The following is a 14012-nucleotide window of genomic DNA, read 5'->3' on the forward strand; positions in this document are numbered from 1 at the left end:
CTAACTGTAACTACCTTCCATGTGTTAGTACACAGATGTGTGCATTGCCTCTGTGGGCAAACCAGAGGTACCCAGCATTCTTTCCCAGTGCAAATTCGCAGGCACCATGCAGGGATGAGATGGGAATTCACAGAAGGGGACACTAGCTCCTGCCCTCTGCACCTCTCACCAGCCAGGCCCTCCTCAGCCAATAGAACAGGAGTATACACGCAATTAACCAATTACAGGCCCCCAAGGGTTGATGAAAAGAAACAAGTCATTTCCATAGGAAGCGTTCTTCTCTATCCTAGCCTCGAAGCGATCCCTTTAAATGACAGCAGCAGTCAGGAGAACACAGATAGATAGAAGGATCTTGTTTTGAGGTTTTGTTTTCCGAATGCTTCACTGTTTCACCCCGTGCAGACGCATCTGGTATGAGCCCTAGGTTTTTAAATCATTCTCCCAAGCTGCTTCATTTTCCAAAGAGCAAACATAGGGAAAATCGTTTATACTCAATATTTTTGAGATTATTTTTTTAAGCATCTGAATAAAGATTTACGGTGATATTTTGGAAGCACTGCTGTCATAATTTTGGCCGTTTGATATTTTTTTTAGTTGATCTGTTTCTACCCTCAGACCACTGAGCACGTCTGAAGTGTCTCATCCTAAGAGTCAAATATGTAGTTCGCTGGCAGGATTATTTGAGAAAGATGGTGGCTAATGTTTCCTTTGTATGGAAGGAGGAAGCATGCCCATGTTCACAGAGATTCCTGAGAGTAATTAAAGCCATTTTAGATGCATGACATCTTCTTCTTAGAGGTCTTAGCTGAAAGTGGAATTTCTAAGAACTGTGACATTTCCACCATGGCTTCTCTGGTCTCAGGTGCTCATTAATAATTCCAGGATTGGAAAACCTTGATACCAGATTTTGCTCAGAATGTTGTTCTTGTGTGTGGGGGTGGGGGTAGGGGGGTTATTGCTGTTGTTGTTGATGGAGGTGGTGGTGTATTGGTTTTGTTTATATCTAAATTCACTGGGAAGCTGAGGATATTCTTACCCGATCGATAAGACATTGCATACAGAGACTGAAAACAAACTTAGCGACTCTGCTCAGCCTTTGATTGCCGATGGTAAGAGCTAACATCCCTTACAGTGAACACACTCATTGTTGTGTCCCTCAAGGAAGAATATAAGTGTAGGATTGGGGGGGGGGGATAGAACGTTAAGACCTGACTTAGTTAACATAAGGTATCTTGTTATCTGACCTTTAAAAGGGAAATAGAGCAAAATGGGCTATAGGGAAGGAGCTGGGCGTTCATTGCAGGGCGCTTTCTAAAGCCAGTTTTAAGGTCTTGATTTCTTTTGACAGTTTCTTTAGTAACAGGAAAGAATGATGTATCCATATAACAGCATGCACTGTTGCTAGAGAGAAAATGTCCCAGGTCTTTCGAGATACATGAAAGATACAATTTGGTATTACTAAACACAGCAAATGTTATTATGTCATGACCCACTTGGTAGTAAAGTGTTCCTGGGGTGAATGAAACAGTCTTGAAGAGCTAAGACACAACCCCCTAACACACTTGTGCTCCCGAGCACGGGCACACACACACACACACACACACACACACACACACACACACGCCTCTTTAGGTACAATATAATTCCTGAAATTTACAGCCATTTAAAGGCAAACAACATAAAAATTAAGAAAACAAACATGACTTTGTTTCTCCTTCTTCCTCTCTTTTGGACACCCAGGGCTATTGAGCTGCCTCCAGAACCCAGCCCCGTGCATAGCCTTCAACACTTGAAACAAACATTTTGTTGCACCAGTCACCCCAAGCCCTCCCCCACCCCCCTACAATACACCCAGTCTTTTTCATTCTTTCTCAGTTTTTCCCAGGTCAGTCTGATGCCCCCCCCCATGCTCTCTTACACCAGTACAGGAAGGCACGCAAGTGACGTATGGAAAGCTATTGTGCTATTACTTCTCTGCAGCTAGCAGACATGTTGTAAGGTCTACCAAGTTGGACTCAATGCGCATCCCCTGAGTGTTCATTCTCTCGAAAATGAGCTTCTGTAAGGCTGAACCTGGCAGGAATATTACAATCCAAAGTCACATGCGTATAATCATGAATGCACCTGGAGACCATGTGGTGTCACCAGTATGAGTGACCAGCAGAATAGCATGGCTCTTCTCAAAATAATGTCTCCAATAGTAGAACTGGATAAGCCTGGTGTCAGAGTTGATTTGGGGCAGAAAGGAACCGTTTTTTTTGGAATTCTTCTACCTACTTTAGAAATGAGACAAGTGGCTCAATGTTGTTTTGCACAGTAACTTATCCAGTTCCTCCTTCAGCTTTATGTATCTATAAAAGACCTGTGGGGATATCGTCAAAGAATATCTGAAGATTATTCAAGGAGTGAACAAGTGTCACACTTTCATTTGCTCTCCCGGTTTTAGTGGAATGGTCTCTCTGTCTGTAAATATGGTTGTGAACTTTGCCTCCTGGTAACAAAGTAAGCCACTACGGCCATTTTGTATTCAGAGTCTATATACCGTAGAATCACAGAATGCACACTCTTTTCTTCAGATGAAGTAAAACCTGGCCTATCCTGCAATCCTGGAGAATTAAAAATATATTAAAGCCATCATATTTGGTAATGGCTGCTGTAGATGCAGAGCACATTCCTTCTGTATTGTTACACGGTGTTCCTATTTGAAATACTTCCACGGAAAGCATCTTGGGTATCATTGCCATAAAAAGAAAATTATGAATTTCTTTGGTTCCTACATTTTTTCAGATCCTCTGCTGACTATAATTTCTGTGCTTTCTTATTCTAGTTTGTTGAATACAAACTTGTAATGGCTATACAGCCAAATGATGGCGTCGCCTTGTGCATTTATAAATGAATGCATATATACTGTGATGCTAGTGTTAAAGCACATGCAGAATTAGGTTACTTAACATTTATAAATGGCCACATGCTAACTCTTAAAATAATACTTAAAATTTGAATTTTCTATTACTTGTGTGGAAAAAAAAAAAAACCTGCCATCCCTGTTCTGAGTTTTCAAATGCTTGAAGTGTTTTCTCCATGAAGCCAGATTTATTTCTACAAAAAGTAGACATTTCTCTACATATGAACCAAATGCCAAACTCTTAAAATTTAGGAAATTTGTGAAAATATTAAGTGCAATAAAAGACACAGGACCTCCAGGAGAATTTTAAAAGTGAAATATACTGTCTATTAGGGTTGGGAAGAAAGTGAAGATATTTTCTTCAATACATAAACTTTTAATCGAAATAGATTTAAGTCCTGGAAAATGTAATAATTTCTAGCAAGAACTTGATGAGATTTTTTTTTCATTGTTAATTTGACAACTGTTCTTTAAGAAAGAACACCCGTCTAAGCAATTACTGTAGGTTTGCTCTTCAAACCCCAAGATCTTTAAGGATGCTGTCAACTACAAGTACAGAGTACCCCATCAATTCAGGGCTAGACCCAGACTTAGCCCCTGAACCTGCCTGACAGCTACTGCCCAGGCTTAGAGTTATAAGACATGTGCCAGTCTTGAAGCGCCCTCTGCTGTTGTTCTAGAAAGCTGCAGTCACAGGCAGTCGGGGAACTGGAAGCACTCCCACTAAAAGCCTTCAATTAAAATAACATTCAAGCAATAAATTTAGTCCTGATGTTTCATTCATGGTAAAGCCAGCTTACCACTTCTCTGAGGAACTCTACGTCTTTCTGAGCCAGCTCCTGAGTGAGAACACAGCCTCTCGATGACAACCGTCTTTCCTCGGATGTTGTCTAACATTCCTTGGGAGGAGAACTTGACCTAATTTCTATAAAAGACAGATAGAACTAACTGTCCCGGTCTTGTATTTTTACAAAAAGATTCCCAGATACATTAAGAAGCTTTGCTTTGGGGGCTAAGTATATGTATTAAGGAGGTCCCTGCAAGCCTTTGGGCTTGATGAAATCTGAGCTTCCACAGACACTTCCGTAAGACTCTATAGTATAGACACTTTGACCACTATGCACCTTTTTTTCCTCTAGTGATCAAGTGCCCTGTGTCTTAACAATGACGTCTCTCCATCCTGGGGCATTCATGTCACGTTTCTACCTTCGAGATATTGACTCACCTGAGTGTTTGAACTCAAACTAACTGGCACAAAATAGAAAGTTTTTGGGTTTTTTGTTTGTTTGGTTGGTTTTTGTTTTTGTGGTGAGATACCAATGCCGTTGTCCTCTTAGGGTCAACTGGATAAGATATAAGTTATAAACATTTCAAAGTTCCCTATCCAAGCCTCATGATTTCCACACTGGTGAAAATGAAGAGAGCTTTGTAAGTCTTTGTAATACGAAGCTCCCAAGTCAGGAGTGTTTGCTGGCATCTGTAAATCCAGCATTATGTTCTGTCGAGTCTGAGAAGCCATCAACTGAACAAGGTACCGTTGCCTAATGACTCACAGAGAAAAAAAGCTTCCAACTATAATTCTAATATACCATCAATCATCATACATCCAATTTCAGAGATGTGAAAATGTTCAGGGGAAGGTGGGCCTTGGACTCTGTAAACTGGTATAGTTTTAAGGAATGAGTGGGTCACGTGGCAATCTTTATTTACTATTTATGATGCAGGGTTGGATGCCTGGGCTCTTTGCCCTTGCATTGCCTGGCTTTTATTTTATCCTTGCTCCAAAGACGTGGACATGGAAGCCTGCATTTGTATGTGGACAACTCTCTGTGGCATTTAAGTTCTAACCTGGAGCTCTGAGACCCTGATGCCATTATTTGGAGATAGCCCCCACCCCCTTTAGCAAGGGAGGTGAAGGAGGAGAGTGGAGAGGAGGGGAAGCGAAAGGGGAGATATGAGACTTGACTGACAGAAGCATCGTTCCTGCAGTTCCCTTTGGGTTAGCATGTGGTTTACTCACTTTGGGGAGTGGTCGAGGATGCTATGAATTCCTCTCCTACACTGCCCTGCACATAAAAGCCCCCTACAAAGTCCCGTAGTATCTGATCCTCATTTTAAATACCCTTTGTAAACAGGGAAGTGGAACAGGCATGTCTTTCTGTTGACTTATCCTCTCACTCGGAGGTTTATATCAGATCTTGCTATCCTAAATGATAAAATTCCATACAAGACCCTCGTATTATGCAGCTTACAAGGGAGATCACCCACGTTCTTTGGTATCTACAGCCTACACCAGAATGGGAAACCTCCATTCAAGGGTGTCTCTAAATAACAGGTATAACACAACCTCCCATGAGAGAAAGTGACTAGAGCAGGTCCCTATTTAACGGCCCTTGTCAGATCTACCTGAGTGATCTTAGCCCACATCCTGCCATATGAGACTAGATCACTGAACACTTTATGCTGCGGTGTGGCTCGTTAATTTCAATGCTGCTGCTTGCGCTTTATCAGACATGTTCGTGTTTCAAAATAGAGAGGTGCTTGGTTTTTTTCTCTTCTTCTTGTCCATTAGAACAATTTATAGCAAAATGTCCCCGCTTATCTTAGTCACCATAGCCTTGTCATCTCACAGTCTCTTTCCATTGATAAAGGTTCATGTGTGGACCGGTAAGTGGATCGAGAGAGTAAACCCAATACCCATTAAAAGGCTGGGAGTGAAAAGATGCATTAGCAAAATATCAAAATATTCCATAGCCAAGCACACTGGTGCACACCTATAATCCTAATACTCGGGAGGCTGAGGCAGGTGGATCACAAGCTTAACTCAGTCTGAGCTATAAAGAAAAGAGGGAAGAAAGATGAGGGAGGGAGGGAAAAGGGGGGAGAAGGAGGCAGAGAGGAAGTGTTATCTAAGAGAAGGGAAATGATTGTATTTCTCCTCTTACTACTTGTATATAATAGTCATCTTTTGGGTTACATTCTAAAAGACTGAGTATTGAAGTTAGAGAGATGTTAAGATGACTCAGCTGTTAAGATGACTGACTGCTCTTCCAAAGGACCCAGGCTCAATTCCCAGCAACCACATGGTAGCTTACGATAGTCTTTAACTATTCCCAGGGAATCTGACAGCCCCACCTGCCTTCCACAGCACTGCATGAAGTCGGTGTGCACACATACATGCAGGCCAAACAATCGTACGTACACACAAAATAAAAATAAATAAAATATCAAAAGAGGGCTGGATATTTGTCCCCTCAAATGTAGCATAGATGCAAATTTAGAGCCCACATTTAACCTCAGAATGATGCAGGCAGGTAACACAATGACTGAGTTGCTTGAACAGGGTTAGAATAACACAATGACAGAGTCGTTTGACCGGGGTCAGTGTAAAAACAAATGTAAATAATGTATGTCTCCTCTCAGCCGTTTGGACTTTCTAATGAAAAGTCGCATATCAAATGTGATAGGCTTCCATTCACAACCCACTCTTCAGACTCACTCTCAAGGCCCTCCACTTAGAATGAGCCATGTCTCCCATTCAGTGCAGTTATTTCTAGTTCTTCTCATCAGTAATTGAGAATTTAGCCACAGTAATAATTTATGCTAAGTCTTCTTTGTGATTCACAATGGTAGCATGTTTTATAAAGGAAGCACTCTAATTAAACCAATTACCTTGTGCTAGTTTGTAATCACATTCATCGTTTGTGCCCCTTGGACCTATTTCAACATTGTAACTCACTTGTCAAATACTAATAATACTGTACTATTAATACCTTGTTAAAAGCCTCATTTTAACCTCAATGATACTCTATAGCAACACACTCCTCTTTGCGATTGCTTGTAGGTGGCCTTTCCTATGCTGTGCCCCAGCAGCCTGGCACTGCTGAGCTGAGAAGGCTCTCTTCTCTGCAGGGAAGATCCACTGGCATTGTTAGGGGTGAAGGGTCTCCACTGAGCACCTGTCTCCGGCTTGATGACCTTGCATGTTTCTGTCTTACAGATCCCCTATGCAGCAAGCTTGATCAGGAAAGAGAAGCTTGGCGCCCATCTCAGCAAAAGCTAAAAGGTGAGATTTGCCAACGGACACAGGTTTTCTCGATAATCCTTCCTGCCAGTGCTGGTGTGCTCATCATTGAGGTGTTTGTAATAGCCCGAGGGATTGAGAAAGTTGTCTTCAGTGTTTAAGTCAATATAGCAAATGTGTTTGTAATCCCAGGCTCGGACTTCCTAAATGAATGGCTAAGGGCTTCCTAGAAATGCCATGGCAAACGCTTGGATATGCAAATGTCCCTATCCAGTCTTTAGAAACAAGAATCATTTCTATTATAATGTTTCCTTCTCTCTGCCCCTCTGAAGTAACAGCAGTGTGTCATCTCTCACTGCTGTTGCCAGAAGTCTCCCTGAGTCTGACTCTCCATGAGACACCCGGAGAAAACCTGGGTCTGGTGGCCGGTGTCTGTAACCCAAGCACTGGGGTGAGGGGATGGTAGAGACAGGTAGATCGTGATAGCTTGCTGCCGCTAGTCCAGCTGAGTTGGTGACTTCTGGTGACATGAACCGAGGAGTAATATAGATTACGGAGAATTTCTGGTCAGGGAATAGTGAGCCGGCCTTTCCCTAAACCAAAGTAGTTCTTGCAAATGAAACCAACTTCAAGGTCACTTTCCTGGCAACAATTTAAAAGACAAAAATAAATAAATAAACTTAAGGGAAAACAGGCAGTGAAAATTCTCTAAGTATAGTCAAAGTATGCCTAAGAATTTCAGAAGCAGCCTTTGGAGCCTTTTGAGGAAGACACACTTGTTAATTAGAATTGTAAGACTGCAAAAACCTAGAACATGTTTGTTTCTATGAAAAATGGGTTAGGATGATCTAAGGGTCAGAATTTCTGAATCAGGGCAAGTCCAGGGTATTCATGCGTGCGTGCGTGCGTGCATGTATGCATGCATGCATGTATGTACATATGTACGCAGAAACACTTGTCCATGCAGAATCTGAAGGCCTGAAGTCAATGCTGGGTTATCTTCCTATATTGCTCTCCATCTTACTTTTTGATTCCATATCTTCACTGAAGCCGGAAGTCACCAATTCAGCCAGACTAGCGGCAGCAAGCTACCACGATCCACCTGTCTCTACCATCCCCTCACCCCAGCGCTTGGGTTACAGACACGGCCCACCAGACCCAGATTTTCTCTGGGTACCAAGGATCCCAGCTCAGGTCCTTGTGTTTTCACAGAGAGCATCTCTCCCACGGCATCATCTCCCAATCCTCGGAGTAGCATTTCCTCCTGCTTCTGGGCAAGAGATGCATTTTCTCCATTGCCTTCAGAAGATGTGAGACGTCCCGCTCTTAATTGTCTTTTTAACTCGCTAGAGTCTATTCATAAGGGAAACCCTTACAAAGGAGGTTCACTGTCCTTTCTCTCGCACGAGCTTCTCTTCAGCACATTGTGTATCTACCATGTGCGCATGACTGGCCTTGCTGCCATCTCTATTGGGAGTATACTTCAGTATTTGCTTTGGTAATGATAATGCCACCATTTCATCTGTCTCTCCAAATCTTGTGCTGTCTCTTCATTTTGTACACCAGGAAATGAAATGCAGAGAGGGGAGATGTGACATCTTGTGTCTGTGTTGCCAAGCTAGGAAGAGGTGCCAAGGCACACACAGCCTTAGACGCAGTATTGTCTACTCCATCCTGGACACCTTGTCCTTAGCAGAGATTTAAGTAAAAGCATCCTATGCTGTCTCCATGAAGCTAAATTCAAATGTTTGTGTGAGTTTGGCTCTCAGCTGAAATATTTTTCCTAAGTCTGATGTTGGCATGTTGATTTTTTTTTCCATATTGTGGTAGAGAAAGCTGGTACTAGGAAAGAGAACGAGAATGTTATAAGTTGTTCAGATTCCATCTTAAATCAGGATATCGAAGGTAATCAAGACAAGAACATCCCAAATGAGTGGTTATAAGTATTTGAAAATGCCAAACTAATTTTCTTCAAATCACGAGAAAAAATATTAGTGTGCGTGTTTAAAAATAACCTTGGTAGAACACTCATTTGGCAAAGCCTACAAATTATGAAGTCAAATAAGTGGTGAAGTCTGCAGTCAAAACAGAGTCAGTATTTACAAGATAAATTTGCTTTTAAGTTCCAAGCCCTTAATGACAGTCTTGCCTTGCTCCCAATCATATTTCTTCCATATCTTGCCCTCAATATAAGTTAGCTTTGCATGTTTGTGAGCCTCGCGTAAAAGATGTCGTATTGAATGTTTGCCTCGGTGTTTGTGAGAATCATCCATTAGAGAGAGGGTAGCTTGATACATGTGTAAGAACGTCAACGAGTCTTTCTTCCTTTCCCTCCCATCTCATCTGCCCTGCTTGTCACAAAAGCCCGTCTTGCACCTACACAGTGACACTCACAGTCATGAAGTCTCTGCCAGCGATGTAGCACATGGCCGCGCCACTGTGGAGAAAGATTGATTTATGCTTTGTAACTAATGCTTCCCTCATGCTGATTTTGTTTCCATCCTTGCAGACAACAGGGATTTCTCTAAGTAGACCCTGGTGCTTTGGGAAGATTAGCGGTTACTTAACTGCTTAGCTAAGTCAGCCAAGCAGAGAATCACGACCATGTTGTTAGAGGCGGTCTCAGAATTTCAGTGGGTAGAGACTTCGAGGAGTTACCCCAAGAGAGATTACAAGATAAAAATCGTTACACCAAGGGAGAGAGGCTGTTCTGTCTTCCTGAGTGACCACAAGTTTCCAAATTAGGGCCTGATGCATTAACGTCTTATGCAAGAGTGACCCTTAAGGCAATGCTCATACCACCCAGTGGATTCCAATATGAATATTAAGGGGAGGAAGCTTTTCAAAACCACAGGCAATCCATTTAATAAGCTCAGTGACGACTGCCACATACCACTGCGCCACAAATCTTCTTTGGCCCTCTGCTAGAACATAAGAAATTCCATGGTATGTCAAATTAGAGCATCTACCCAGGCCGGCACAGTAACTGTAATTCCACCGGAAGAGCCAAGGTAGTCCTACTAACACCAACCTTACAGCTACGGCGCGTGCACTGAACACTCTTAGCCCGCCCTTAAAATAGTCATTATCAGTGGATTTATTTAAAGTCTTTCTTCAACCTAGGCACAGTCCCCTTTGGGGCAATGAATTCTATTTGTTTAGAAACCAGCTGTGTAAAGGGTAGTTTAGTTTATTTATCTCTAAAGCATCTACTAAAACAAGCCCCATTAGATTAGACATTGTTCTGCTTGGCTAGTCTGTTGTATTGCGAGCTCAGGAAAGCAACGGGAAAGAGTTAAGAAACCTATCCAAGGGTTACATGTGGATACTTACCTGGGCCCTTCCTATTTTATTTGACTCTCTCTCTCTCTCTCTCTCTCTCTCTCTCTCTCTCTCTCTGTGTGTGTGTGTGTGTGTGTGTGTGTGTGTGTGTGTGTGTGTGTGTGTGTGTGCATCCTGTATGTATGTGCACCATGTATGCGCAGGAGTTCAAAGTGGTCAATGGATGTGAGCCTTCTCAGTGCTGGAAAGTGAACCCTGTCCTCTGGAAGAGCTGTAAGTGCTCTTAACCACTGAGCCCATCTCTCTAGACCCTGGGCCCATTTTTAACTTCAGAATCACTTCTGGTATTCATCCTTGTCTGTAATGATTGCTCTGACCAGCTCCTGTCTAGACACCTCATATAACCTGCCTGCAATCTCTACCCCCAAAAGAAAATGTTACAATGTCTGTTGCTCTAATTATTACTGTTTCTTTTCTTAATTGCCTTCATACTTTTACAAGTGCCATTCAGATAACTGGCTAAAACACCCATGTCTTTACCAGGAAATAATGAAATTGTTTTACCTAAACGGGAAGTGCATCCTAGGTCGGCTCATTTACCATGGTACACTGTGCTCCAAGCTGTAACAATACTATCTCCCATTACTTTAGCATTAACCGTGCCAGATCCAGAACCAAATGGATTCTGCTCTATTACCTGTGCGGTTTACAGCTCTGGGAGGTAGCTGTTGTAAGTCTGTAAGGTAGATCGCATTTCAGACCCGGTTTCATAGATCCCAACACTGAAGCTTAGGGAGGCCACAGAGCTGGCAACTGAGCTGATAACGTCAGGATTCACAGTCCTCATCTGTTTGACTTCTTTGGATACTAGAGCTGCTGAGGAACAGGTGGGATTCTAAATGTTACACAATGTAACCCCACCAGTGGCTTTGGCTTTGCTGTTACATTACATTAATATGTTACATTGTTACATTACATATAATGTTTTATATACATTATAAAAGGGCGAGGTCTCTTCCTGTTCTGCAGCCCTGGGGATCACTCCTGCATCCCAGACTTCTCTGCTGCATTCTTTCTCTTTCTCTAGAAGACTGCTTTTCTTTTTTTTTTTTTTCTTTTTTTAAGTTTTATTTTATTTTTAATTATGTGGGGAGGGGGCAGGGTACACATGAGTATAGGTACCCCCAGAACCCAGCGGAAGGTGTCAGATTCCCTGGAGTCATGGGCAGGTGGAATCAAGCAAGCATGGCTGCTGGGAATCCAACTCCAGTCCTTGCGGGAGCGGTGCCTGCTTACCATGAAGCTGTCTCTCCAGCTCCTGAGGCTACTCTTATTAAAACCAAATCGGGAGCATGTGTAACTGAGGCACAGAAGATGACCCACCTATTTTGCCTCTATTTGCATTCTTTCTATCACTAACTGCTACTTGAGACACTTTAGCGGGTTTGAGAATGTGGCTTCTGCACACACCGACGTTGAGAATATCTACCCTTCTGCTAAATTCCTCGTGTTTTCACTTCATTTGTGAGAGAGAGAGGGAGAGAGAGAGGGAGAGGAGGGAGGGAGAGAGAGAGAGGAAAAACTTTAAAAGCAATGAGAAAAACATTGCAGAAGGATGTTGAAAGCCATTGCCTCCCTTTTGTATGGCCAAAGAGGAAGAAAGAGGAAGATGCTTGTCAGATGGTAGAGGACAAAGGTCTTCTCAGAACCTGTACTGAGAATAGCCATGGGTCCCCACTGTCCTCAGCACTTATGTCAATTGTTTTATTTAATCTTTATTTTATCACTGAAACACAGCCAGCTGCATCTTCATCCTTCACGACGAACAGAGACAAGAGCACACTAGCTGCTGTGTGGCCCGAGACTCTGAAGTTTATCTGGGCTTCTCTAACCCCATGGCTCTGTAGTCTGCTTCACCTCTTGTCATCAGTTATGAGTGTGCCAATCTGATGCTCTTGTTGATTTTGAGTGACAGATCCTTTTAGGCTTTTTCTACAGTTTCTCTCATGTCATAAGACAAAGTAATAATATAAATAATCAAAATAGCATGTTTTAGAGCATCCAACTAAAACCAGCAGGCGAGGGAGCATGGATTGCGTCTGTTCTTTCATGATAGGCTGGATTAATTCTTGCCCAACAGCAAACTGGAGCTTCTAAATCCAGTCAACGGCCTTTCCTGTGAAGCAGGCAAGGCAAAGCAGACCACTAACAGTTCTAGTTTGTTTCAAAGTCAGCAGAGATGCATAATCCTGCATAACATACAAATATACACAAAGAAAGATATTAAGCATACTTACATTTTTAAAAAAATGTCTCCAGGGTCTGCAAAGTGCTTGCTTCACAAACATATGGGTCTGAGTTCGGATGCCTATCGATCATGCCGCTGTGTGTTTCTGAAACCCCAGCACTGGAAGAGCAGAGACAGAGGTATCCCCAAGACTCACTGGCCATCCAGCCTTGCCAAATCAGGGACCCCAGGTTCAGTGAGAGACCCTGCCTCAAGAAATAGAGGAGAGAGTGATGTAGGAAGAGACTGACATCAACCTGTGACGTACACATACATATTAATAGACATGCATGTACTCCATCCAGTGTGCATGCACACACAACAACCTATACATGTGCATATACAACACACATACAAACAACCTATACATGTGCATGCACACACAACAACCTATACATGTGCATATACAGCACACACATACACACACAACAACCTAACGTGCATACACACACACACACTCACACACTCATTTGAAATGTATTGCAACTGTAATAAAGCTATCTTCTCCATCACTCTAAGTGTTTTTGTTTTCTTAGGTTGTCCTGTGTTTTTGTTCCCTCCCAGGCGACAGACCCACTCACTCTTGTTCTGTAAGATACAGCCTACCACTGAGCACTTCGGACCTGCAGAAAGAAGAACTGCAAACTGAAAGGGCTTGGGCACCAAAACCAGGTCCGAGAGAAGCCAAGGACAAGTGACCTCGCGCCAGCATGGGCAACCATGTAAAATAGACTGTGGCGGCCATTCATTAGGAGGGGGGAGGGGGGAGCCAACCAGAGTGATCAATGCTTGTCACATCTTTTGGTGGAACCAAAGTTTGAATATTTGTGTTTTGAAAGCATAGCTGATCCCAGAGGGTAGGAAGTGCTGAGTGGGGAAATGTTTGTGTGGTCTCTGCGGCGCCATACGATTATCCTTTGCTCTTCCAGAAGTGATTCATAGTGGAAAGAAGACAGAAGAACAATCCTGGGAATGGGGGCTTAGGTTTAGACGAACCTGCTTTCCATACCAAGCTGGACAAACACACATGGCCCCTTCCTCTCTGGTACTCTGCCTGCGGTATGAAGATTGTATTCCTCTGGAAATATTTTACAGTTTAATATCGAGTGTAATTAAGAATATAATCATGTTATCAAAAATGGTATTTAACTCTGTTGTAGTTTCTTTAACATTCATGTGGATAAAAAGTCTATAATAAAAAAAACTATGACGTAATAGATGTGTTCATGTAGTTAAGTGCATATTTGCTTGGGGGGCAACTCGGAAACTAATGCTTTTTAGAGTTATTTTGGCATAAAGTATTTGAATAAATTATTTTTGAAAACAGATTTCCTTCACAGATGGTTATTAAGGGTTAGGCTAGCCTTTGATCCCCTCAGCATCTGGGCAGTAATCCATGCCTTAGAATCTTTCCAGTTCCTGTAGGGTCTTCTGACAGACTTGGTGGTGGGGTTACCGCCATGGCTTCCTCTTCACTGTGATGTCAAATCCAAATCCATCTAATAGTTTTATGC

General features: G+C 42.5%; 1 protein-coding gene across 1 annotated transcript in view; it reads left to right on the forward strand.

The window, feature by feature from the left end:
• Skor2 (SKI family transcriptional corepressor 2) overlaps positions 1-13138 on the forward strand; it is a 41792-nt gene extending 28654 nt beyond the window's left edge. Inside the window, exons 7-8 of the mRNA XM_021151021.3 lie at positions 6906-6971; positions 13063-13138. Of these exons, the coding sequence (XP_021006680.1) occupies positions 6906-6968 (63 nt within the window). The 3' untranslated portion in view covers positions 6969-6971; positions 13063-13138. The remainder of the gene's footprint in view (positions 1-6905; positions 6972-13062) is intronic.
• The last annotated feature ends 874 nt before the right edge of the window (positions 13139-14012 follow it).

The sequence above is a fragment of the Mus caroli genome, unplaced genomic scaffold (genome assembly GCF_978045245.1).
Source record: "Mus caroli unplaced genomic scaffold, Mus_caroli_1 scaffold_19, whole genome shotgun sequence".
NCBI lineage: Eukaryota > Metazoa > Chordata > Mammalia > Rodentia > Muridae > Mus > Mus caroli.